The 27238-nt window shown below is 45.7% G+C and overlaps 2 protein-coding genes across 2 annotated transcripts in view; both read right to left on the reverse strand.

The window, feature by feature from the left end:
- Nucleotides 1–202: 202 nt before the first annotated feature.
- BRK1 (BRICK1 subunit of SCAR/WAVE actin nucleating complex) lies at nt 203–760 on the reverse strand. Its single transcript, XM_074836283.1, has 3 exons — nt 598–760; nt 435–517; nt 203–354 (listed from the first exon to the last, which is right to left on the reverse strand). Exons 1-3 carry the CDS (start codon nt 713–715, stop codon nt 328–330), a joined length of 228 nt encoding a protein of 75 aa, XP_074692384.1. The 5' UTR covers nt 716–760; the 3' UTR covers nt 203–327.
- A 67-nt stretch (nt 761–827) lies between these two features.
- Nucleotides 828–27238, reverse strand: part of FANCD2 (FA complementation group D2) — a 54965-nt gene continuing 28554 nt past the window's right edge. Inside the window, exons 25-44 of the mRNA XM_074835811.1 lie at nt 26944–27059; nt 25479–25587; nt 23456–23554; nt 20648–20757; nt 19065–19211; nt 17956–18072; nt 16972–17100; nt 16653–16771; nt 14987–15100; nt 14321–14448; nt 12865–12964; nt 9724–9846; nt 8847–8940; nt 8224–8295; nt 6640–6678; nt 5945–6019; nt 4741–4815; nt 1635–1781; nt 1071–1145; nt 828–939 (exon numbers count right to left, since the gene is read on the reverse strand). Coding sequence (XP_074691912.1) covers nt 871–939; nt 1071–1145; nt 1635–1781; nt 4741–4815; nt 5945–6019; nt 6640–6678; nt 8224–8295; nt 8847–8940; nt 9724–9846; nt 12865–12964; nt 14321–14448; nt 14987–15100; nt 16653–16771; nt 16972–17100; nt 17956–18072; nt 19065–19211; nt 20648–20757; nt 23456–23554; nt 25479–25587; nt 26944–27059 — 2057 coding nt within the window. The 3' untranslated portion in view covers nt 828–870. The remainder of the gene's footprint in view (nt 940–1070; nt 1146–1634; nt 1782–4740; nt 4816–5944; nt 6020–6639; nt 6679–8223; nt 8296–8846; nt 8941–9723; nt 9847–12864; nt 12965–14320; nt 14449–14986; nt 15101–16652; nt 16772–16971; nt 17101–17955; nt 18073–19064; nt 19212–20647; nt 20758–23455; nt 23555–25478; nt 25588–26943; nt 27060–27238) is intronic.

Consider the following 27238-nt stretch of genomic DNA (forward strand, 5'->3'; position numbering starts at 1 on the left):
AGCTGACAGCAGCCAGGCCTGCGGCCCCTGGAGCATCTCCTCTCCCATGGCAGCCACCGTGCGCGGGGAGGGACGTGGGCCTGAACCCTGTGGGTCAGGCGGACGGAAGGGCAGGCTCCAGACATCCAAGACGGTGGTAGGGAGCCGGGCATCCCATGGCCCGGCCCCGGGCAGGCAGGCGGGCAGGCAGAGAGCAGGCAGGGCAGGAGCACAGCGGTTTATTGGCAACACAAGCAGAGGCGGCGGTGGCGGCGGCAGGCCCCGAGCAGGCTGTGGGGTGGCGGCGGCGCTCCGGCGGGGTGGGGGGGGCCCGGGGCCGCCCCAGGCCTATGTCAGCGTCTCGCCCTTGGTGACCTGCCGGGAAAAGGAAACGCCTCAGCCAGGGCCGGGCCCGGGCCGAGCCCCCCCCCGCCGGCCCGAGCCCCGCTGCTCACCCGGGCCTCGATGTACTCGATCCTGCGCTCCAGCGCCGTCAGCTTCTCGTTCAGGGTGGCCAGCCGGGACCGGCACGACATGTCTGCGGGGAGGCGGCAGTGAGAGACCGCGGGCGGGCCCACCGCCACCATCCCCCCCCCGCCACCGCCCCGCCGCCCTCACCGAAGGAGTTGAGGAAGTCCGCGATCTTCTTGATGGAGCTGGTGATCACCTCGATGTACTCGCGGTTGGCCCAGTCCTGGTGGATCTCCCGCTGCACCGGGTCCTCCTGCACCGACATGGCCGCCCCGCCGCCGCCGCCGCCACCCCCGGGCGCACCGCGCCTGCGCGGCGATACGTCCGCCCCCCCCCCCCCCCGCGCCTGCGCGGCGGCGGGCGGAGCCGCCCCCAGTGCCGCCCCAGGCCCCACCCGCCGCCGCCGCCGCCGCCGCCGCCTCAGGGCGCCGGGGGAGAGGGGCCCGGCCCGGCCGCGGTGTCATCGTCGCTGGCGCTGCCGCTCGACTCCTGCGGGGGACACCGCCGTCAGAGCCGAGGCTGCCCGCCCCGCCGCCCCGCTCCCCCCGCCGCCTTGGCGTTATAACAAGCGTTTCGACCGAGTCGCCTAGCAGCGGGCAGCCTCGCCTCAGAAGTGGTACCTCAGCTGGACTTTCTGCGGAGTCCTCCTCATCGGAGTCCCTTTCTTCGGCGGCTTGAGACAAAATTTCCTCTCCCTGAGTTGAACGCAAAAGACCTGTACTGAGTGTGTGCGGAGCGGCCAAAGCGTGCGAGCATGGAATGGAAAAAGCAGCATTTCTGTCCTGCTTCTACAGCCAAAGAAGAGAATGGCCAGGATTGGCTTCTGTTAAAGCCGCACACAGGTGTGAAGAGGTGTTCAAGTGACCTTTACCTCTTCCCTTCTTTGCGCGTAGTTCTTGCCACCGAGCAGAGGAAGGATCCCCCATACCCACTTGTTACGAACAATAAAAACTGACTGCTTCAGTGTGAGAGCCTCACGGCAAGGAAGCCCACAGAGATGCAGGCCCTTAATCTTGCAATAAAACACTTCTTTCTGCTGCACTAGACATGACTGTAATATGGTCACATAGAATTTGGCCTTTTAGCTCCACCCACACACAAGGGCAGAGTCACAGTTGTCTAGGCAGGGTGAGCATTGTCCTTTCCCACATTTTAATTGCCCCAGGCAGAACAGTGATTCTCACCTGAAGATCCCGATTTTTAAGGATGCCCACCCAGAACGCCTCCTGGCAGTGGTTGAACGCCAGCATTGCCTTCACTCGGTATACAAATTGCTCCAGTGACTTCTTCAACAAAGGCACGTGGTTGGTCAGTCCAATATCTTGGTGAATCTAAATATGAAACAGTAAAACATGACTACGATTGATTCTTGCCTAAATATTCTGGCTATTTTAAAAGCCATTGGTTATACAAGTGGGAGGAATGGGACACAATCCCCACAGAGCTTGCCCAGATTACATCATTTCTTGGTCAAATTCTTTTACAGCTTTTGTTAAAAAATAAAACTCAGCTAAGCATTTTGTCTAAGGCAGCAAAATGATCCTTTGCAACAATCAAAACAGCCATATCCGCTCTGGATAAAAATAGAAGGAGCCTCAGCTCTTCTTATGCACCTTGGAGAGAGAGGGTAGTAACTCCTCTACCCAAGTCAGATGAATTCTGCTGACCCTTGGGAAATTATTTTGAGAATCTGCTTTTTCTTTGCTCCATCATCTCAGCAACAGCTTGGTGTCACTTTCTCTGTTCTCCAAGAACACACAGCTCGTCAGCACGGATCTTGCACTGCTGCCATCTTGCTCATGGCAGTCCCAGCTTGCTTGCACGTGAATGTCTGGAAGCTGCATTGCTGCTGGTGCTGGTGGTGTGTGCAGCTGATAACGTTTGAGTTAAGTCTGACTCGCACACAAGCTATTGCTGGTGAAATAGCAGAGTTATCTATGGAGGTCAGCAGTGCACAATCACACTGTTCCAGTCCAAAGCAAAAAGCAACCAGTGGCCAGACTCCAAAACTACCTACCTAGGAAGGGAGATCGCTACTTGCTGATAGCCACAAGCTGCATAGTAATACTGGAGGGAGTTTCATGTCAGGAAATTGCTGAATTCCCAAGCACAGAGAAGAAAGAATGAGAAAGGTGTTGAATAAACCACTGCAATGACAATCTTTTCTTGCTCAGTGCCTGATGCAATTCCTTTACACTAGCTACATGGAATGTGTGTGCACTATAAACTCCAAAGCCAACCTCTCCAGACCAAAGAGGCTCTGGCTTTCGGAGAACTAGGACAGGAGGGAACAGATGGAGTTGCTGTAAGCAAAACCCAGCTGAGGAAGGGCAGCTATGCCAGGTATTGTGTGAGATTTAGCTCCAGGTGAGCATCGGTTCCTGCTAGGCTTGGATCTGCAGTACAGAACAAAGTCACTGCTAAACCAGACAAGTTGCCAAGAGCCATAAACAATTATTTTGTGCATAAGTATTTTCCTCTTTCACGAGAAAACTTTGTAACCTGCTTGCATTAAGATGCTCTCATTAGCTATACTCTGAAATCAGAGCAGCTTCATTTCTTGGAAGAGTTCAACATGCCTGGGAAGAGGGACACTGCTTTGCTTCGTGTTCTGCCAACAGGGAATGTGTAACTGAGTATGAAGAGCAATCTGTTCTCCAGCCTGTGTGACAGGCAGGGCCCAGCCATCAGCAGCACTAATCAGAACCAAATCAGGGAAAACCTCGCTAATGACACAATCAACAATCATGGTGCTCCCTGGGTCTTGGAACCTGCCCAACTGTCCACAGGCAGTTTGGAGACTCAGCAAAGTACCATGGCATTTGCAAAAATCTGTCTCCAGAAACTGTCCTTATGTCCAGCATTAGATATGTAAACAGGAGAGAGGCTTGGTGTGGAAGAGTAAACAACAAATACTTGGGAAGTTATAGGTGAATCTGATTGCTGCTGTGTAATGTTCTTTAAAGACACTCATTATTGAGGGAGAGTAGCAAATCTTAGGTAACACCGCATGGTACGTCAGTGAGCATCTACTAGTTTCGTATGAAAGTGAAATCAAGACTGGTTTAACAAATGTTGGTGTCAACTCCTCTTCAAACAGGCATGGAGCGTTCACTGCATACATTTATTTGCCTAGATTCAGCTGCTGCCTTCTCATTCTTGCAGAAACAATTTGGCACAGAGACCTAATCAGATTGCAAGATACAAGAGCAGTGGTAAAACACAGGTGTTCACTAACTGCAGTTATATGCTAACAGGGACCAGGGGACACAGCGCTTGAAAATGCCAGTCAGGTGCAAAGACAGACAAGAGATTGCAAGCTGCAGTAATGCTATCCTGTTTACAAGGTGAACTGTGACTTAAAGCAGGCATGAGGATTTCACTTTCAAACACAAGAAGGACTTTTTAGCAGGGTCTGTGCCAATTCTCCCCTATGCCGATAGCTGCAGTGGCATGTTCTGATCTCCAGCTAGGCTTTTATGCTCCTGATGCCAGCTCTGGACTACATGTGTAGCAAATCTATCTTGAGGAGCCATGCTAATAGCTGGCTTTCTCCCTTCAACTACTTTGGTAAAGCGCCCTTCTCAGACATGTGTTCTTTAACCTCTTAGGCGTCTAACAGAAACAAAGCAGCACACATGAAGTTCTTTCTAACTGCCTTCTCCCATGTGATTCTCTCTTGCGACAAGCACCAGCTCTCCATGCTGTAAGCAGGGTGCTAATCCTCTCCTTCCTTCCCACCCCAAGTCTCCTGCAGAGAGACTGGCAGACTGGTTGCGTTTTACCACCTTCCTCCCCTCCCTTTTCCCTCTTCCCTACTATCAACATAACAATGCCAAAAAGGCACCTCAAGAGGACTTAGAGTAAGGTTTTCCTCTTGTCCACCTCCTGTGGCCGACTCTTCTGACTCACAAGGCCGTTGATCTTTGCCAAAGCTTCTTTCCCATGTTATCCATCCAGCAGCTATACTTTATACGCAAGGTCTCTAAGGTCTTAGCTTGTGTCCTCAGAAACACTCCCTTACAGATACCAACAATCAAAGATGTCAAGAACCTCTGTCCCAAAAGAGTATGCTAGCCTCATCTGACATCCAAGTCAGCCACTTCCAGACCAAATACTTCAATTTCAGGCCATTAACCAAGGCTGTTTCTCCTCCTCTCGGAGTTTTTGCTTGTACAGACACTATTGGAAGCCTGCAAGTAGAACCTGCCTATGCCCTGGAAAAGCAGTGGAAGGGAAATAAATCGACCTTAGGACAGGAATTTGTGCTGCAATTAGAACTTATCTTACCTTGGAATGGCCACACATGTGATGAAGTTGTCTGGTACTCAGCTGCAAGGTTTTCAGCAAACTCTGCACATCATCCTGCAATAAAGAAGTAAACCAGCAAATCATTCTCAAAGGACTTTTCCATAAGGGAAACAAGAATAATGAAACAGTATCAGTCCTAGCAATCCTTTCAGAGGGTTATGGGATGGAGATATGATGCACATATGCAGGAAACATCAGATGAACAGGATGAAGCCAGAGGAGTCTTGCACTGTGCATTCTAAGTCAAGTAACTGGTAATAAAAGTATGACCACATGTCATAAGACCAAGCACTTTGAACTGAAACTGATTTTGAATCAGAGTTTTGAATGAACGCGTATCAGTAAAAGTGGGGCAATTAAAATCAAGACGACCTTGTCACATCTTGCCTTGAGTACAACCTTCTGAAATAGGGGAACCAGAGGAAAGGTATAAAACATACTGCTAGATTGTGGTGTTTGAAGTGCATCCAACACAAACTCTGGATATCAATCCTCTCTATTGACCAAATTCCGTGGCACTTTCTATTGTCCAGTGGCAATGACTAGATACCTGTTTGATAACCTCATTCCCTCAAACATCCATGAGAACAGATCCTACATTTGCAATAGAAAGGAGTTATCTATCAGAGAGACAAATTGTGAAGATTAAGCCAAAGAATGAGTCTCACTGACAAAGCTGGATTGTCTTGCAACAAAACAGGGGGAGTAAGTGAACTGTTCTTGCTTGTCGTGTAGTGCAGCAAGGTTGGCCTGTCCATCTGCACTCATGCACGTTGTCCTGCTCAGAGCTCCAAGAATTACTGCAGAGACATCAGTGTCACTGTCCCTCTGGACCACAAGCCCTCACCAACGTGACTGCTCACGTGAGCTTCCTCCTCTGAGTGACACCTTTGTGGTAATAACTTTCGAAGGAGATGGAAGTTGAAAGGGCTTCTTTTTGCTAACAGTGAAGCCATCCAACCAGAAGAGTGACAGCAAGTTGGGAAACAGTGATCTCTTTGCTGAGAGAGCACTGGAGGGGCAAGTAAACAGGGCAAAGCACAGCTGGAGACATTAGACATGTCTGTCATGAAGTGTCACAAGCGTCATGCCAACACGTGACCAGAGACAGGAATCTCCTTCTAGCAAGCATCTGTCATGCTTCCCAACTGGTTCCAGACAGCTCTGTCTCCAAAAGGCTTACCCTGTGCTTTTTAAAGCTGTAGTCCAGGAGAGGCATGGCAAGCTTCAGAAACGCTTCTACAAAGAGACGGCCGAACTATAAGAGAATAATAAATATATCCAAAGACAAATTTAAATTCCTTTTCAAAGAACCATCACACAGTCAGATAAGATAATGATACATTCTTTCAAGCTACTCCAGACACTGTTCTCACTTAGTAAAAGACTGTATTCATGTGAAGGCTGTATTGGAATATACAGGACCAGTAAAAGGTCCCACTTTAATCACTGCAAAGAGGCTAGAAGGACAAGGTCTCATCATTGTACACATCCCTGGTTTTATTCACTAGCAAACTGGGAATAAAACTGAACTGAATCACTATTCATATATAGAGTCCTTGTCAGAAAAGGGAGAGTTGCAGAGGAACACATGATCTTTTGGGGCTCCAAGGGAGACCTGTCTGCTGTGATGTTTCCTCTCATTTGGAGTACCACAGGGAAAGGAGAGAGGGGGAAGGGTCTAAAGTCAGTAATGCCCATTGCAGTAACTTCACTGTGGTCGAGCTGTAAAATGAGGATTAGTGGAACACAGTTAAAGGTATAAGAAACAGTATCTGCTTCTTCCAGAGAATTCAGTAACCACTCTACTCCACTGGAGGCAATGATTCAAGAAAGCTGGTAAACTGCTCTCTCTGGTTATTCTGAATTCTTGCTTACCTTCAGGCAGATGCTGAGTACAGGCCTGCTGTCAAATACCTGCTTGGGCGAGAGAAAAAAAGAGCCAGATCAGTCCACAAGTCTAAAGGAAACAATGTAAGCATAGCAGCCAATTAAAGGTAGCCCTTCATTATATACCCTTCATTAAAGTGCAAAACCTGTTCTAAGGCAACATCCATTCTCAAGTTTCAACAGGGAACACTGCATAAGCGCGTAGGAAGTAGTGGCTGTCAGGTGGAAGGAAGTACTTGGCAGGATGGTTATGTGCTGATCTAGGTGCACCTTTTGCAGATGGCACAAAATTATCTCAACAAGTCTGAAGTTCCTAATAATTTGGGACCCAAGAGACCCAAGTCCAGCTGATGGGCAAGTAACCACATAATGGACGAAGTAAAAACTGAGATGTGCATAATAATGTATTTTGGAGGAAATAATGAAGCTATTACATTAACAGTGCCAGCTGGCAAAAGACACCAGGCATCACTGCGGAGGTCACACACAGCTGTGGTCCAACAGCAAACAAAGAAATGGAACAGATGGTCTCAGCTCTCTTGAAGGCTTTCTTCTGGTACACATTTGCCTATATGTTTTTGCCAGTGACCAATTCTATAAATAATTAGTGAACATTTTAACTGGCATAGCACACAGATGTGAGTGAGAGCTGTGAAGGTACCCTGATGCTGCTATGGATTGCAAAACAGCACTAGCTGGTCCAGCTCTACCCTTTATGCTCTCAAAAAGCATCTGGAGCACAGGTAGGGCTCCAGTGAAGGCTGCTGCATAGAAGAATCCAGCTCAATTCACCAGAGCTCATAAGCTGAACTTGCCAATCATCACTTGGGATATGATAAAAGCAAACAGTAATGATCAGCCTAAGCAAGGAGAAAAGTGCAGCTGTACCCATCACCTTCTGCCCAAAACACCATCACTGACTGAGTGTACATCACATGACACTGAATGTACCAACACCAAAACTGATGGAAGGGCATATTTCATGCAGTGGGGCTGCCCTCTGGAGTTCATCACCACAGGATGACATGAATTGTCAGCAGGATTCAAAGGAAGATTGTATGTTACCAGAAGAGCAAGTGAAGCTGAGCGCTATCAGATAAGCACTGAATCCAAGCATCCTGTTCAGAGTATTAGCCTGCCTTCAGCCAAGTACATCAGAATGTTTCCTTCTGTCAGATGTTATTCCAGATCTACCTGAAAGAGGGTTTCTCCCATCTGCCTCTTCCACAGCTGGCAGCGTACTGTCAGACACAAAACGCTGTACTAGGGAACTGGGGTGTTTGTTCAGCCTTTTTTTCTGCACTTCCTTACATCATCCGGTCTTTGTGCAGACTTACTGTTTGTGCGAAAACTATGTTAGTAAGATGTGCAGGCTGTAAGAATTAAGTAGTATTGAAGTGAAAGTTAAGTGGAAACCCTTGCACACAGATTATAACTAGCTTTATTTACCACCTCCAGGTTGTTCCACTAGTCAGCCATACTTCACATTTTTCCCTTGTGCTCATGAACCTGGGTACACTGGACTTTGCTGGGAATCTGAAGGTAAAGTCAGAAAAACAGCCAGACCCTCACCTTGACCAAGTTAACGAGGATATGGAAAATCCTCACAGCAATGTTCCACCGCAGCAGCTTCTCCAGTTGCACCTAATGGGACAAAAGGGGTCAATAACCCACGATGATGTATTTCCTCTCACCTTGCTGGATGCTCTCTCAGCATTTGCTGTACCCAAAGCATTGCTGTTGTTGAAGACAGAGGAACAAAGCTTCACCACAGGCAGATTTATCACAGCAAAACCACTTAATGGCCTCATCAGTGCTCACATGGCTTAGAATGCCAAGAGTTAACACAATTCCTTGCTCTCAGAGCAGCTCTTGGTTCCAAAATAATTTTGTGCTCCCACACAGGCATGCAGACCAACTGCACAGCTTAGTATTTTGCTGATTACTACCTGTTTTCTGGTTATAGCTTCTGATGGATTTACTGGATTTTTGACATGGAACAAACCAGAAGAAAAGGATGCTACTTATATGTTACCCTATATAACAGTTTTGCCTGATGAATGAAGCTGTCTGCCTGCATTTCCTAGACAAAGTTCAGAAGTAGATTCCTTTCCAATTTATACGTCTTTATTGTATTGTACAGTTTAACTTATGTCTTCTTCCCCTCAAAGAGTCCAGTGCATTTATTTTCCTACCTCACTTGAGTCTGATGGTTTCCCAGCTGGGATGCTTTTCACTGAACTCTCTAGCTGAGCCATCATTACTCTGAAGAAAACCGGGAATGTCTGCCTGTGGAGAAAGTGAGAGCAAAGCTAAAAGCCACCTCTGAGCATCTAGATAGGCTTCCTGTCCACAGAACAATATGGAAAACTTGACAGTTACCCAGCTGGGCATCCTCCTCCCTAGGAAATCGCAGAAGATCAACCCTAGGACTCATAAGCACGTCTAGCTCAGCCTCATTGCCCAGACAGATGGAGAATCCTGGGAAGTCACTACCACTTCCCCAGTGGGAACCACACACAGACACCACCCACTTCTTCATAGCGCTGGGGGATACACAGCAAAAGGTTTGCAGCTGTCAGCGTAACATGATTTTGGTAGTTCCAAAGTGCAGGAACTTTGGCCACCCCTGTGTAAACTGTGCTTCCAAATTCCTGTGGTAGGAGTAGAAACACCCGAGTGTCCTTTTGCACACAGCATGCCAGCCCAGGATTGCCTACAGCCACCCCAGGCCTCTGAGGCTGACTTTTAGAGTGCTTTATACCACCACAGGAGCACCGAAAGAGGCAACGTACCTGACGACAGACAGCAGTTCAGTCTCCGATTAAAATGGCTCACAAATAATAAATTCAACATTGTGTTAATGCACAAGGCCATTCCACCTTGACATAAAGCTAACCATGTATTAACCTGTTGTGTACTGCCAAAAGAATGTTTACAAATGCCTAGAGTAATCCACAGCAGTACTAACTTGAAACCATAATAGACCACAAAATAAGAAAATTAGTATTAAAAAGCAGAAGTTGCCATTGTGTATCTTATGAAATTCAAAGTCTCTATTGATATAATTACCTGCTTAGCGTAGGATAAGTAGAAGAACATCCATCTTTGGCAGAGTTGATCAGTTCAGGAACACCAACACTGGAGATTTCTTCTATAGATTTCAAGATGTTGTCTGTGTGCTCCAGGTAGACACTAAATCCAAAATCATTTTGGAACCATTAGTTCATCAGTAAATATTATGCAGAATTACACAGCAAGTTCTTGAACACTGCCCTACCTGCAACACGTGGCCTGAAATTGCCAAGCTCATTCTTATGCCAAAGGCAATCATATGTAGGAAATCTGAAGCAATACTTCAAACTGTCACAGTAACGTCATTAAAAGCTACCATGATCTGAAACAAACCTGGATTTAATGTTTCCTCACTTTTGTATTTAGGAAGAACAGGCAGCGAAAAGGAGATGGAGTTGCCCTTTATGTGAGAGAACGGCTGGAATGCATGGAGCTCTGCCTGAGGGGGGGTGATGAGCCAGCTGAGAGCTTACAGGTAAGGATGAAAGAGGCAACCAATATGGGTGACTTTGTAGTGGGTGTCTGCTATAGGCCACCTGGATCAGGAATAAGCAAATCAAGTCTTCTACAGACAGCTAGAAGTAGCCCCATGTTTGCAAGCCCTGGTCCTCATGGGGGACTAACCACCATGATACCTGCTGGAAGGCCAGCACAGCAGGGCACAAGTAATTCAGGAGGTTCCTGGAGAGCATCGATGACAACTTCCTGAAACAAGTGACAGAGCAGCTGATGAGGAGAGGTGCTCTGCTGAACCTCACACTTCAAAACAAGGAAGGGCTCTGGGGATGGGAAGGTCGAAGGCAGCCTTGGCTGCAGTGACCATGAGATGGTGGAGTTCAGGATCCTGAGAGGAGGGAGCAGGACAAACAGCAAGATCATAACCCCAGACTTAAGGAGGGCAGACTTTGGCCTCTTCACGGACCTTCTTGCCATGGGGCAAGGGCCTAGAGGGAAGAAAGGTCCAAGAAAGCTGGCTGATATTCAAGGATCACCTCCTCCAAGCTCAAGAACAGTCCACCCCAAAGAGCAGAAAGTCAAACAAAAATGCCAGGAGGCCTGCATAGATGAACAAGGAGCTCCTGGCAAAACTCAGACACAAAAAGGGAGTATATAGAAGATGGCAGCAGAGACAGGTAACCTGGGAGGAATATAGAGACACTGTCCAGGCCTGCAGAGACGTAGTTAGGAACGCCAAAGCCCTCCTGGAGTTGAAGCTGTTGACTACGGCGAGGGGTGTCAAGGGCAATAAGAAGGGCTTCTTTAAGTACATAAGTAGCAAATGGAAGACCAGGGAAAATGTGGGTCCACTGCTGAATGGGGCAGGGGCCTGGTGACACAGGACATGGAGAAGGCTGATGTATGTGGTAAGGGACTGAATGCCTTCATCACCTCAGTCTTTACTAGCAAAACTGGCCTCCAGAAGTCCCATGCCTCAGAGCAGGGGTAAGTCTGCAGCAAGGAAGACTTGTAGAAGAGGATCAGGTTAGGAAATAGCTAAGCAAACTGGACACACATATGTCCACAGGCTCTGAGTGCTGAGGGAGGTGGCTGATGTCATTGTGAGGCTACTCTCAATTATCTTTGAATGACGATGGTGGTTGGGAGAGGTGCCTGGGGCTGGAGGAAAGCAAAGGGCACTCCTGTCTTCAAGATAGGCAGGAGGAAAGACCCAGAGAACTACAGGCCAGTCAGCTGCACCTTGATCCATGGGAAGATGGTGGAATAACTATCCTGGAAACACTTCCAAGCACATGAAGGACAAGAAGGTGATTAAGAGTAGTCAGCATGGATTCAGCAAGGGGAAGTAATGTCTGAGCAGCCTGGTAACCTTTGATGAAATGACTCTGTCTTGTAGATGAGGGGAGAGTAGTGGATATTTTTTACCTTGACTCGTAAGGCTTTCAACACTGTCTCCTGTAAAAGTAGCTGTTGATGGGCTGGATGAGCACAGTGAGGTGGATTGAAAACTGACTGGACACTGGAGCAGGGTGGCTGGAACAAGGTGACCTCCCAAGGTCCCTTCCAACCTCAACCATCCCAGGAGTCTGTCATTGTGTTTCACCCAATACGCAGTCCTGCTCTCCTTGACTTTAGTGAGAGTCTCAGTTTAGTGAAAGTCTCTTTCAGTTTAGTGAAAAAAACAGCCACTTTGGTCCAGATCCACACTTATATGTGCAGGTATGCACACATACATGTATAGATGTGCTGATGTATACTGACAAGCTATAGTCTAGCAAACATGAGGTCCAAACATGCTTCTGTGGCCAATGGCTAACAATTCTTCCTACCACTCACTGCCTTTCAGTGCTGTAGAAACTGTGCTTTAGGCCAAACTGTGTAAGTATGAGGGTTATCATAGAATCATTCAGGTTGGAAAAGACCCTTGGGATCATCAAGTCCAACCATCAGCCCTACTCTACAAAGTTCTCCCCTACACCATATCCCCCAACATCTCATCCAAACGACCCTTAAACACATCCAGGGATGGTGACTCCACCACCTCCCTGGGCAGCCTATTCCACTGTCTGACCACTCTTTCTGTGAAAAATTTTTTCCTGATGTCCAGTCTGAACCTCCCCTGTTGCAGTTTAAAGCCATTCCCTCTTGTTCTGTCACTAATCACCTGTGGGAAGAGACCAGCACCAACCTCTCTACAATGTAAGGACAATTCAGGGAGCTGTAGAGAGTGATGAGGTCTCTCCTTAGCCTTCTCTTCCTCAAACTGAACAGTCCCAGCTCCTTCAATCACTCCTCATAGGATTTATTCTCCAGGCCCTTCCCCAGCTTCGTTGCCCTCCTCTGCACCCGCTCCAGCACCTCAACATCTCTCTCATATTGAGGTGCCCAAAACTGGACACAGTACTGAAGGTGTGGCCTCACCAGTGCAGAGTACAGGGGGACTATCACCTCCCTACTTCTGCTGGTCACACTATTTCTAATACAAGCCAGGATGCTGTTGGCTTTCTTGGCCACCTGGGCACACTGCCAGCTCATGTTCAGCTGCTTGTCAATGAGAATCCCCAGATCCTTCTCTTCCAGACAGCTTATGATTGAGAGGGGTCATTCCTCTGCAGCAACAGTAATTATTAGGAAAAAAGGAGTGTCTTGGCACACTTGAGACAATGGCTTGAGCCTTACCAGAGCACAGTATACAGCTCACTGTTGAACTGGCTGCCCTTCTCTCGGTCTCCACCGGGCTTCACCCATGACTGGCAGAGGAACTGCTTTGCTAGTGAAGCTGTAAAAGATAAGGGATAACTTACTGAAGGAAGAATCCAAGACAGTTTCCTTCCATATAAAGGCAGTGTGTCCAAATGGCTTTTTGAAATATCACAATATTGCTACCCCTCAATATGCCTGAACTTTGGTAGGTGAGGATGCATTTCCCCTAAAAAGCAGTAAGGCCACAAGGCCATATATCGTGATAATAAAATATATGCACACCCGATGTGTTCCTGGTCTGGAATACCTGTTCACATCAGAACTGTGATCCATCTCTGGCCATTTCTCCCTGACAAAGTTATGTTAAACCCTATTTGTTTGGTAGCTCCTACAATGTTCAACTGTTTGTTTTTAATTAGACAATATGGAACCCTTAGGGCATCCATTTCTAGAAATGGAATTCCAGTAACAAGTGACTTTACTTTTTGGCCACAGCACTACAATAATAAATGTGAACAGGCAAGTTTGAAGTTAACAGATTTGTTAAATCAAAACTCCTAAGAAACCTGTCTGTCTCTTGCAGAAATGTTTAAAACCAGGAGATTATTAGTTAAAACTGATTATTCCCTGCCACACTCAGTGGGTAGTTCTCCCAGTGTGGGACTGTTTAAAATAGTAAAATAATCTCAAACTAGGGAATTTACAATTCTGAGTGGCTATGATCTGAGAAGGACAAATTCTAGAAGTGTCTTAGTCTGACAAGGTATGGCTAAGAGGTGACTGTCTGGAGTCTTGATTTCAGTGTGTGAAAGTGGAGACCAACTAATTTTCTTGTGTATTCCCTGCACACATGTCTATGCCTTATCTGCTTGAATGCTGTTCCTCTTACAGAACAGGTCCTAATCCATGTGAAGAGCTCTCTTAATTGAAAATGTTTGTTGCATGGGGTTAAGAACATATAGGCTTTCCTCTCTATGCCCTGAAGTAACAGCTGTATTTGCAGTTCATTTCCATAATTTTTGGAGATGAGCTGTCACAGACATCTGTACTTACAGTAGGAAGCTACACTGGATTAAGTCTATGATCATCTCCATAATCAGTGATTGAACTGGTACCAAAATTGAACAGCAGGCTTGTTCTTAGAACTCTTAAAGCCGCCAGGCTCTGATTTTTAAAAACATCATCTAAGAGAGCTGGAGTCTGCCTTCCTGCATGTGACTGAGGCACAGCAAAACAAATACTAAAGAGGTTCCAATATATTTACTGCTGTTCCTTTTACTAACAGCTAGGACTGTTCGCCCAGTGAGATTACTTGGATACCAAAGGGAAATTTCTCCCTCAAAAGATGCACTCCAGAGATAGAACCCATGATTTACAAAAGCAAAGCACAGCAAGAAAACTAATCTGAGATTAGAGGTTCTTCACACATTACCCATTTTCTCTTTCTTCCAGCCAGTCATTGGTTTCTCAGCGATGGCAATCAGGAGCTGAGTGAGGATGAATGCACAGTGGAAGCTGGGAACACTCTGCTGGAAATTCAGTAGGTAGTGAAAACTTTCACTGGGGATGACAGGAAAGGGAAAGGTAAAACCAGTGTAGAAACACATAAATAAAAAGGAAGTATTAGACCACCTCAGATCCAAGGTCTCCCTAGCCCAGTATTTTATCTCTGGCAGTGCCCTTCTGAAGGGGTAGTCAGCCTCTAGTAGATAAAAATTCAGTCACTGAGAAACTTTTCTCAAGCCCCAGTCACTCTAAGTCTAGCCACATCTTTATATACTGCTTTTGCCTAGTGCTGCTGTAAGCATTTTAACTATCCAGAACATACTCATTCCTTCTGTGAATCCTAGTAATCTCCCCATCTCAAATAGCATACAAACAAATGAGATCCATTGATCAATGCATAATTTATAATCCAGTAGTTCCTTTTCATTAGGATTGACTGCACTGCCATTCAATTAAATATAAAGCTCTGTTTGAAGCTAGTGTAGTCTCTGTGAGAGCTCCCAAAACACACATTTACCCATAGTGCCCACACAAAACAGGGGAAACTACTTGAAATTCATCCCTTTCAGAGCTTAGGAAATACTGATTCTACCTTATCAGCTCCTCGAGAAGAAGAAACTCTGTCTCTCCTGGCTTTAGCCTGTCTGCAAGCACCTGGAGAGCTGACCTTAGCAAGTCAGTATTTTCATGCTGAGAAAAACCATTCCTGAGGGGGGGAAAAAAAAAAATCCAGTTCATCATCAGACTAGAAGGAAGAGAGGTATCAGACACAAAACCCTATCCGGGCATATTTCTGCAACATGAAAAATAAAGAAGCTGGACACACAAGGAGAGCCCTGCAATATGGAAGTTATAAGGGGACACAAAAAACTGAAAACTGCATGGGAATGGAAAACCTTGTGCACTCACAATACTAACTTTTCAGTTAGATTGCAGACCTGGCTTGGTGGGAACAGGCCATTTCACATAAGTGAAGGTCCATATATACTAAAACAATGCTATGCAGACCTGAAAAGAAGAGGATGTATAATGACAGTTGCTGTGCAAGTGCAGTGGTAGTGGCTGGTCACCTCTTGCACAACAGGTAGGAGCCTAACAGGGAGGAAAACTGTAGAGATCTTCATTAATTCTTTGAACTACCAGTGTCTTTGAAATCATTCAGTGAGGATATGCATTCTGGAAATGCTCAAATGCATCTGCATTCTAGATCTATAGACTGAACACATGGACATGATAATGGTAACACTCAAGCGCACCTTTAACACACAAGTTAATTAACAATTGGTAATATAAGAGTGCTTGGCTAAATATATGCAAAAGGAGTTGTAATTGGTTGTTGGACTCAAGTGGCTGGACAGCTCAGCCCAGTATATGGCTGCCTGACCTGCAGCAAAACAGAATCATGTTACTCTCTATCCAAACTGAACAGCAAAACTGATCTTGAGCTGCCTGTGGTTAAAACGTAGACCAGGTTCTTCGGTTTACAAGATAGGTAGACTTAGGAACAACCAATATTCATACTGGTTAATGAGAAAATGACAAATCCAGGAGTAGTCAGGAGTGGATCAGGGTCCCTGGGACTCCGGTAGTGGCCAACAGGAGAGGCAGACCTCAGACCTCATACGCTTCTTACACAATTACTACTGGTTTTGAAGTACAACAAAGGTAAAATACTTTCCACACACAGATCTAAATCAGGCTTCAAAAAAAATTCTGTGATGCTATCCTGGATTATATTAGCAGATGCAGAGGTCAAATCCAGGCTGTACAAGCATGGCTCAGTTCGACATTTACGAATCCAGTTCGACTGCATCAGCAGCACAGGCTTTTCATCAAAGAAGTACACATTCATCCTTTCCCACTGGCAAAAGAAATTCTTTCATTGCTCAGGATTCCAGCAGTGACAATTTAGCAGAGGATGAGGGGCCTTACTGGGTAAGGAATTCCAAGATCCCTAGGCAGAATGGGAGTTGCACAACTAGGTGTGCCAGTATGCCACTTATGCTGGTCTTGACCCACAAGCACATTGATTTCTATCCAGGTCAATGCTTCATCACCCACAGTTTTAGTTCAGCTCAGGATCAGGCAATGAAGCTTGACATAAATATAAAAGTGCTTAAAAGTCTCCAACCACTGCAGTGTGTTGTTCTGCATAGCCAACAGGCCATTTGCTGGGTACAAACACTGAAGGAACAAGAGGAAGCAATAAATGGAGTTTGCTCATTGAGGTGACTGTATACCTTTTTGTTTAAACTCACCAGACAAACAGGGAGCGAAAAGTTAGTAACAGCTGTTGGTAACAAGAGGACATCAGTTGGTGCTCCTGGATATTCACTCCTGGTTCATCTTCCGCACCCTGATTTTGTATAAGAACTGCCTTTAATACAGAACAAATAATTAATTAAATGCTATTCCAAGGAAAGATAATGGCACAAGAATCCATTTCCATAAATTCCATTTTTAAAAAACCTGAAGAAAACAAAGTGACTCACTTTTTCCCCACAAACAAAACTAAAAATAGCTTTAGATGTGACAAAACTTGACAGTTTTTTTGAGTCAAAATTGCTGCCCACTGACCTGGAAGTAGTTGTGCATGTTCTCCATGTGATTACACAGTGGCTTCAGTAGCTTGACCACACACATAGCAACTTCCTTGGGAGATCTCTGACACAGGTGGGAAAAGCCAATATCCTTGTAGCCTCTTTCCTGTAGCAAAACCAAAAGATTAAAGTCACTTTGTCGCCCTTACTTGGGAATAACTTCACATCAAGCACTACCTCTTAGACTGCTTCTGAGCGGTGCAATTCCTGCACTCTGTCAGGAAGGGTCACAGAGTAGAAAGTTGGCTTCTGCTGAACAACCAGAACCAACTCAGACAAGTGGATAACATTCAATGAAAAGAATAAAACTGATATGACATGTAGCTCTTTTATAGAATCATAGAATCACTCGAACACTAAGAGAAGGCATTCTCTGCATATGGGAATTAAAAATAGGTAGAAAGACAAGGAGAGAAAAACACGGAATATGATGGAGTCCATCAGGCTGGAGTGAATTTCTCATAGTTTAATGCAGTGGGCCACATATGTTTACTTTCCTCCTGAAGGCATCAGCCAGGAATGCAAGGATGGTCACTGTATTCAGGGTGTTCTTCTAAAGACTGCAGAAAAACCTGAAACACGGACGCAGCAGCTTCTGTTGGATGCGGCAGCTACCTGGCCTGCCTCACCTGAGCTGCTGCGTGAACAGCAGAGCCGTCTCCCCAAGGAGGACTAGGAAAAGGGTCACTCGACTTTTGAGGCTACAAGGCTTTCCCTCAGTTATATACCCTTTCCTGAGACATGCAGAGAAACAGATGTTGTAAATGCTTTAGCAAGGGAAGTGGCACAGAAGTCTCTTTTGAAAGAGCAAGTGCTGCTCTGACACACAGCTGGGTGTCAGGACTTCCATTTAACTGTTAGGTGAAAATCTGAAGAACATTTCTCTCAGGAAAGGCCTGGAGGCCACTGATGCGCTCTGCCTCAGCCCAGGTCGAGACCCACTGGCTGCTGCTGTACTTGCCTTTGGGAAGGGCACTCTCCTTGTGGAGCCCGGGGTCAGCACATGTTCCAGCTTCCAGCACAGGTCATCCAGAAGGAAGCAAAGCTCAGCAGGCCCCAGCTGCACAAATTCACGAGCCTGCAATTACAGGAACAGTCAATCCCAGGACTCAGCTGTAACTGTAGTGCTTTGAAGCTCAAGTTCACCCCCTCCTTTTCTGATTATGACTTCTGGCTTAGTTAACCTCAGTCATGGACTTATTTGGTAGATGATTCTGTCTCCCCCACTCTAGGTATAGGGCATTGGTTCTGGTTACTCAAAGCGTGAAGCAAGCCTGGTGCCCTGAACATAACTAAGGCAATGTCAGTAACACTGAACTACTGAGAGAGAACTGATTTATATACATTGACATTGAAAATAAGCTCCTAAGGATAAAAAGAGCTTTAAGCCCAAAGAGTCACAAAATTCACCGAGTAATACTCAAGAAGTAATTTGAAATAATGCCATATAGCCCAAGAGACTTATCAAACAGTCTTCAAGTTGGCGTGTGACCTGCATGCAGAGACAGCTGTCCTTGGAGCAGGCCAGGCTGTACTCCAGGCTGCCATGGCCTCACATTTTACAAATCTTACTGTAGCCTAACAAAATTAGACTCCAGATGGACTCAGCCTGCCTACAAAGAGGGTACCAAAATTAAGCACTTCTGCTTTCCACATCCACAGCAATGCAGTTTATGTCATAGGTTCTTTTTAACAGGCAAGCTGCCTCTTAGTGTATCTAACATCCTACAGCTTAGCAGTGTTGAATATTAAAGCCCCTTTCTTTTCATTAGGTCTATACATGTTATACTGTACCTTTTTTCCTTTTTTGCAGCATTTATAGGACTTTGTTTTTAACATTGCTACACTACATGTCTGTTGTTCTCAGCAAAGTCCTCTTTATCTCAGTGCCTTGAAGTACTTTGGTTTCTTTGGGGGCAAATTCTGTCCTGGTACCTAGCTCATAGCCCTGGACCAACACATTTTAACATCAATCTTCTGTCCATTTTAATGGAACAGAAAGGGCCAAGGCCTCGGAGAGAGGCAGTTACACCAAGCCTTCTCAGCATGGTTTTATGCTGTTCCATTCACCTCTGTATGCATCTCTGTGTCCAAGACAGACTTTGTCAGCAGCCCACAGTGAAGTACAGTGAACACTTCGAGGTCTAACTCTCGAAAGTACGGGCGATAGCTCTGCAGCTGTGCCAGAGGATTTCCTGCCTCTCTCTCAGCAGCAGTCTGAAAAGTAAATGGCAGAATTAAGGTTGCAACCTGCAAGACTATATGACTTTCTAGCTCAAATAAAACTATTTTTTTCACACAGATTTCTGTATTTTGTGCCAGGTTGAAACAAAGACTAAAAAGAATTCACTATAGCTAGTAGAGACAAGCACATAGGATCAGAAGCATTTTCATTTTGGACTATACAAATTACTAAAAATTTTCGAGAAAAAAAAATACTTAGGAAACCGGAATAATCTTTGCTATCTCCTCTGTGAATCAGTGGCCACTGTGAAACCCATTCTGGGCTTGCACCATAAGCACCACAAGAGACAAAGGCAAACATTTTATAAGTAACAGGACGGCAAACTATGGGATGTTCTGTTGCCTCTGGTTGACAGTCTGTAAGTTCTTAAAGATTTGCTCCACAACCCTGTAGCAGGAGCTGATGTATGTTACCTGTGGCTCACAACAGGGTTTCTGTATTCTGTTGTCCTGGGCAGGGCACAGCATCTAAGGACTAGTCTGGGACCAGTACTCTAAGTAAGAAAGATTAGATACATTCCTTCCCAAAACTATCTGAGACTTTGCTTATTCCCTGTAACTTAAGTGACTTTGTTATCATATCTGACTCAGCTATCATATCTGTACAATAGCAGGGAAGTAGAAGCATATTTGCCTGGCTGAAGTTGATAAAATGGGCTCTGAATAACATTTATTAGTAACAGTGGTAGAGGTGGGGCCCTGCGAGATGCTTATGAGATCCCAGCCCCCAGGATGCTGAGCCCAAAACTGGGCACACTTCCCTGGCTTCTCTCTTTCAGCCAACACAGGTCTTGCATTCCAGACACGATGACAATACTGTAAGAGCTTATTCAAAAGAGCAAGAAATAAAATCCAGTAATTCATTAGTTGATAGGTTTGGGAAATAGTTCTTAGCATGTGATGAAAATGGATAATTTTAAAGATGCCTTACCATGAATACATTGATTAAATACCTCCAGGAAAATTTGCAAAAAGAGCACCCATGGCTGAAGCAGACTAGAATCAGCAGGAGATACGGTCCTTACCAGGGTTTGTATTTTCCAGATTGATCTCATAATTTCTGACCTGAGTCTAGGAATGGCACATTACTGCAGTAATTTGAGAGATGGGACACTGGCTTAAAATAGAAACCTTCCATAGTCTTAACCAGAGAGTAACTAATCATATCATTGATAATCCTGCACATTTGCACTGTCCTGAGCCACACTGCCTGCTGGAGAGTGGCTGGCCTCTGCAGCAGACAATTTTCAAAATTCAGATGGGAGGCAGGTGTCAGAAAGCAGAATTGAACCACTTGGCTGTGATTAACTTCTGAAATGAACAACCCCTCTCTCAAAGCTTTTGCTTGTGCTTCTACGCCACCTTCCCTAGTCTGTCTTTCTTGCAAATCCCCAGGGGTATACACCTACCTTCTCCAGCTCAGAGACCTCAGTATCAGGCTGGTTTCCCTCAGAAGTGTCATCTGCTTGAGAATGATCTGCAGAGCCAGCTTTGCTGCCATCAGTCTTTTTTTTCCTTCCTTAAAGAGAAAAGCAACTTCAGAAACAAAGGCTACACGGCTCTTAACACTAGACAGCACTTGCAGCCAGGGAAACAGCACAGGTTGTACTTTAATCAGCCCCAAGAAGGCATGGAGCATGCACAGATTGTGTGTCATCCGTAGCCAGGATCATGGTCCAAAAGAGAGTCAAATGCATTTGGGGCTCCCCCACAACCAGCTTCTCTTTTATAAAATCACAGTAAGAAATTAAAGCAAGTCTCACTGTTCTTACTGTAGTTCAAACACCATGAAGTGATTGCAAAAATGAGTGGGAAATCATCTTAAAAAACACTTTAACCACAATTTAATGTTTCTTCCTCAGACACAGCATTGAGAAAGGAAGAGAACCTGGAGAAGGAAGATAAGACACAACTACAGAAGGGACTTGCAGGGATGCCAAGCCAACAGCAGAGTAACTCAATTAATTCCTTGAAATGTTAGGGAGATTCTCATACCTGACACACTACGTAGCAGAGAGATCAAAGAAACTACAGTGATTTCAAGTAATTACACAGGATGTACTAGACCAAACAGACAGCCGGTAAGTCACCAGGGCCAGGTGACATTCACACAAGGTCCCCAAAGAAATTCAAATGTGACATTTCAGAACTGCTGTCCACAGTGTCAGAAGACTGACCACTTGCCAATGTAATTCCTCTTAATAAAAAAGGATATAATGGGAATGCATGGAATTAAAGACCAGTGAGTCTGTCCTCCATCACTGGGAAAATGGCAGAGTTGTCTACAATAAAAAATAAGATCACTGAGCACATGGACATACAGTCTGTTGGGGAAAAATCAGCAGGGCTCCTGCAAAGGAAAACCTTGTCTCACTAGCCTGCCAGGGTGTTGGTATCATGTGGATAAAAGGGATCCATCAACCAGAAAAGATTTAGATTTCCAAAAAGACTTTGACAAGGTTTTACACCAGAAACTATTAAGGAACTGAACTGGAATAGTGCTTTCTTGGACTGAAATCTTCTTAGAGGAGAAGCAGCAAAGGGTAGTACTTAATGTGCACTTTTCAGATTGAATCAGCCATTGAGTCCTTCAGAAAAAGTTTTATTCAACTTCACAAGCAACCTGGAAAAGGGAGCACTCAGGGAAGTTCCCAACAAGTGCGAAGATTGGCATACACTTTCATCTGCCATCTTAAAACTGCTGTGCTGATGAGCATCAGAGAATTCTGCTTTTGTATCTCCGTGATCATTTCTGGGGGCCAGGCCATAGATCAAATGAAAGAGTACCAGTGAAGCTGCATCTTCTATTGCATTATCTTTGGAAGAGCAGAGTCAGACAGGAGAAGGTCTTCCATGTCATAATAAACAAACCCTCGGAATCTGACTAGAAAGTGAATTTGATATGTTATGTCTCTCCTAAGGAGCTCCTTGTTCCCTCTCCTCTGAGGAATAGTCTTAGGCTAGATTTTATGACAGAGCTTGAGCTGATCTAATGACTTGGGGTAGTCCTGCTCCTCCCACTACCTCTTTCTCCTGTTCCCAGCCACACACACTCAACACTTGCCTTGCACTGACTCAGGAAGCCTGATCACTGGTTAAGCAGCCAACACATTAAAACAGCAAAAAGTAAATACCAAAATAGCTACCATGTAATAACACAGGGCAGGAAATCAGGCAGCTGCGAGTCCAGGTGTGAGGGGGAGAGGGAAGCCTTCCCCTGTTTGTTGGGTGTAAATCTATTTCATTTAGCTCAGCTACAATGAGATGCTGCACACATAAAGGAGGAGCAAGGTTGGTGTCAAAACTGTATGTTCTCAAGGCTGTGACCCATGCTCACAGCACTTACTGGGTTTTTTTGTAGTCATGACAAGCTAAGCTCAGAAATCTCTTGGTCTGGTCTGGGTTTACTAGTCTGAGCACTTACTTCTGTTCCTTCAAAATAGAGTCTAAAGTGCTGGATCCTCCTCTTGTCTGCAGAACATAGTCATAACTTCTGCCTTAATCACTCTTACATGAGAGGTCCAGTCCCTGCAGAATGGGTCTGCCACAGGAGAAATGGGCTCTCTTATCTGTGGCCTCCTCCAGTTGTTTTCATTGAATGGAATGTGAATTTTTGTCCAGTTTGGTTCAAAGGCAGAAACATTCCCAGGAAATGTTAATCTAAACTAGAAGTAGAACTAGAGACAGAAAGAACAAAGCAAATCTACTTCAGCTTGAAAAACAGAAAGGCAAGTTCTGTTTCTTCTTTGTGGGAGCTAGCAATGGGAAAGGATGAAGGAAACATTTCCTTGTGCAGTAGAATCATGACAAGGTTCCTAAGAGATCAGTTAGGTACAACTTAAAGGTCAGGGATTTGCAAGGCAGCTCAAGCCACAGGTTCAGTACCTGACACAAACCCGTCAAAGGCAGAACAACTTACTGCTGCAGAACATACTTTGGCAGGTACAGTCAATGAAAGCCCTGGATTTTCACTGTTACATGCTAAGAAGCAGCTTTCCCAATGAGATAGACTATCCAGCACCTGTTTGGAGTAGGATATTTTTACATCTCCACTTCAGCTACAACAGGATATACAACATCAGATAAGATTTCAAGCCACACAGACCTTGCCAGGAATTCTGTGCTTTATGCACACACAAGTGCAGTGGCTGCCGTGCAATATGTCAGTAACACCCCACATCACATCTGTTTGCTTAAATGTTTTAAACTTGCTTTACCATTCCTTTTTCTCACTGGACCAGCAGCATTAAGGGACGGTACAGCCTCCAGGGCTTCAGAATCAAAAGCAGCTGGTGGTGGGACATAGCCAGGTGTTGCTGAAACAGCCAAAATGGAGAAACTGGGTTAGTTCAGCTCCTGAATGACAAAATACAGGCAAGATACGTATCTAGAGGAAGTACCATATATTTCACGATCCTGGTGAACGTCCCTTTGCTCTTTTGCTTAGGTGCATTTAGCGCCAATTAGGCTTATCATATGTCCATATGTCACTGGAATTACAGCTCTCTGCATTCCTCCAGCCAGGGAGGATAACAAGTGCTCAGCTGTCCTTGGACGTCTGTCCATGTTGGTGAAGCTTAAAGGGCTGTTCTAGCACATCTGAGCCCTTTCCCTGCTGGCCTTGTGCTCGCAGCACAGCACAAAGGTGTTGAGGCTGCACTTTATTTAGGTTGAAGTTGGTCTGTTGGTTTACAAACACAGCTCTTAATGGATAGCTTGTGTAAGGGTATGTGGAAGGTGACGGTGTATTCTTCGTTACATTTATCATATCAGTGACCTTTTCAATGTAAAAGGAGATAATAAGGGGGAAGCCATAAACAAGAACAGACAGACACAAAGCTGGTAGACAAGGGATAACGGAGACAATGCCAAAGACCAAAAGTCTCCAGTTGGCAATTGATGGGCCATTAAGAAACTCCAGACATGGCTTTGGGAATGGACACCTGGACTTTGTAACTGATAAGATGGGAGGAAAAAGAGGAGCTTGAGGATTTGGGATATTCTGATGGGGGGAAGGGTAGAACTATGCAAATTAATGAAGGAATGGGCAGGGAAGTGATGGAGGGAGGAACAAAGAGGGGAAGAGGCAGAAACACTGTAAAAGGGACTGGCCATGAGTAAAGCTTTGCTGGTCAGTAGAACTGGCTGATCAGTACGCTTGTCTGACTGAACCCTGCACCTGATCCCTGGAGTCTGTCCTATCTTCTTATTAAGTATTTTCTTAACTACATTTCAGTGTAATCTCACAATCCTCTGTGCATGTGTGTGCACACTGCAAGGAATAAATGCCAACTACTGGTGAGACCTGTGTGAGTAAATACTCACTACTTACAACTAGAGTTGGATCACAGTGGGCCTGAGGTGCCAGCAACTGGAGTGAGAGAGGGTCTCAGTGTCAGTAGTTAAAAGTGCCATAGTTCTTGGGAGCATCTACACAGGTCACACAGACTTTGTGTCTGGAGCCTGTGCCTGTGAGATGAGTGTGTAAGTACGTGTGTTTGCTAGCGAGCAGCAAGCTGGAATGGCCACTGAATAGGGGACCCATGGAGCAGATTAGAGGGCCTGGAATCTGGGCAGGCTATGGGGCAGACAGAGGGGCTGTGCCAATACTTGTGGGATCCGCAAATGTTTGTGTGCTTGTGACTCTAGAGTGTGTTGTGCATGTGCCTTCACTAGTGAACTTCTACCTCAACGAGATGAAGAGCAGGATGGGGACTTGGCTGTCTGTACTTATGGTTTATGTGAGTCCTACACATAGGTGCTGTTGAAGGCAGCGCCTTGGCTGTGGCAACCAGTGTAGTTGTGTCCCTCGGCCTGGGACAGAGACCCCGGGGTCCCCATGCTGGGCTCCAGTGACTAGGCAGGAGGGATTCATGGGCCTAGGGCAGCTGGAGGCAGCAGATTCTTACAACATCCCTTAACAGCTTGTTACAACCTGAATACTGGAGAAACACACAGTTTCTTTAGGATAGAGACTGGTTTACTCCAGTATCCACCATACTCAGGCAGATTCTGTCAAGTCTGCCTGGGAACAATCAAAGACAGGCCACTGAGGAGGTGATTGGGAAGGGCAGTTTGGACTAAGGCAAACTGAAAACAATAGCTGTCCATGCATGAACGCTTAAGTCACTGTAAAAATGCAGTATGTGTTACCATATACTTCTTCCATTGACGTTTAAGCCAATCCCTTTCACTTCACAGCTTGTGCAGGCCCAGAATGTACAAATGTTTCATACTCACCTGCCAAGCATTTTCCCAGCACATTCTGCAGCTCTGTGATGTTCTGTAATCGAGTCAAAACTTTCCCCTTCATCTCAGCATCCTGTTGCTGGCAGAAGGCATTTACAACCTAGATACAAACCAAACTCACTCAGGGAGATCTGTATCCACTTTTACTACTTCTTCTTTTCTGAATAACATCAAGTCCTGGATAAGCACACAACACAGCACAAGCAGCCCACGTGACCAGATCTAGACTGCATGAAGAAAGCTCTTCAGAAGCCCATTAGAACATGGACATAATTGGTGCAATCTATGAAAAGCAATAGAGCAACATCTACAGATCAAATATTAACTGAAGAAGAGGAATTAGCAGACAGGACATTGTCGGGTTCTGTACTGGTTGTGGCTCTGGAGACCCCTTGGCACTTCCCAGGCCTGCCAGGAAAGAGGCAGTCCTGAGAGAAGAGCAGGAACAGGGAGGACTGGGGATGTCGAACTGCACCAACTCTGACACAGCTCATGTTATCAGAATAAACCCAGCAGGGAACATTCCCACTATTTATGTTAGCAAACACATGGTCCAAATGTGCTTGAAGGCACTGCATTTCACCCTTCCATAAACTCACAGAGGTACAGAACAAAGCGCACAATGACAACCGGCTTTGCAAGACACATGTGGAAGCCTCTAGTCCAACACCCTGCTCAAAGCAAAGGGGTCAACTAAAGATGTTGCTTAGAGCCTTTTCTAGTGGAGCACTGAGCATTTCCAAGAAAGGCGATCCCACAGCTTCTCTGGAAGTGGAGCACAACCCTTCTGTTAGGTAACAGAATACCACAGTAAAAGACCACAATATGGCCTCCCCTCTGACTTACCCTCTCCCAGCATCTCCTCCTATGCCCTGTGCTCCAGCCCCTCCTCAGCCTGGTGGCCTCCACTGGACTCACTCCAGAATGCCAACGGGAGCCCCAGGCTGGACACAGTGCTGCAGGCAGGGCCTTGTACATGCCAAGCAGAAGGCAACAATCAATGCCCTTGACCAGCTGGTGACTCCCCTGCTCTCCAGCATGGTGAGACCGACCTTTCTTTCTGATGCTCCCTTCATAGTTTAGAGATATATTACCTCATAGTTTAGACATATATTTGGGGTTTACAGCATCCTCCCTTCAACAGCAAAACCAATTTTCATACACCAAAATGTGCCAGTGTACAAACTGCAGCTGAATAGCAGGTGGAAAACTCACAACAGCAAGGCAGTCCTTAGAGCCTCTGACCAAGAAAGCAGAGTTGCTGCTAGCAGCAGGATAAAGGATAAATGATAATGAAGAGAAGAACACAGAGAGATCACCAGGACCTTGCTGGGGAAGGTTTCCAAGAGGCAAGACTCTTCTTCAACAACAACTGCACCCCTGAAGCCTAAGGTCAGTGTTTGTAAATGCTACTCCTCAGTGCCACTCCAGAACCTGCAGAGAAGGCTCTACTCACCTCACGAAACCAGTTGAGAGCATAGAACAGGAGTGAGCACAGAAATTCCCGTTCCTGCTTGGACAGAGAGTCCAGCTTCCCTTCAACCTCCAGGTCAGTCAGGTACAGAGGGCAACCTGGGACAGAGCAGGAAGAGAACATGTTGGGCTGGGTTTGCTACCCATCCTTTGGTCTTTGCGTGGACCAAGTCTCTTACCAAAGATTGTATCAATTCCAACGGCTATTTGGAGTAAGCCTCACCAGCCACTCCATCCCCAGAGAAGCAATTGCCTCCCTTTGACTCCTTTTCACTTTG

Source organism: Strix aluco, chromosome 11 (assembly GCF_031877795.1).
Source record: "Strix aluco isolate bStrAlu1 chromosome 11, bStrAlu1.hap1, whole genome shotgun sequence".
NCBI lineage: Eukaryota > Metazoa > Chordata > Aves > Strigiformes > Strigidae > Strix > Strix aluco.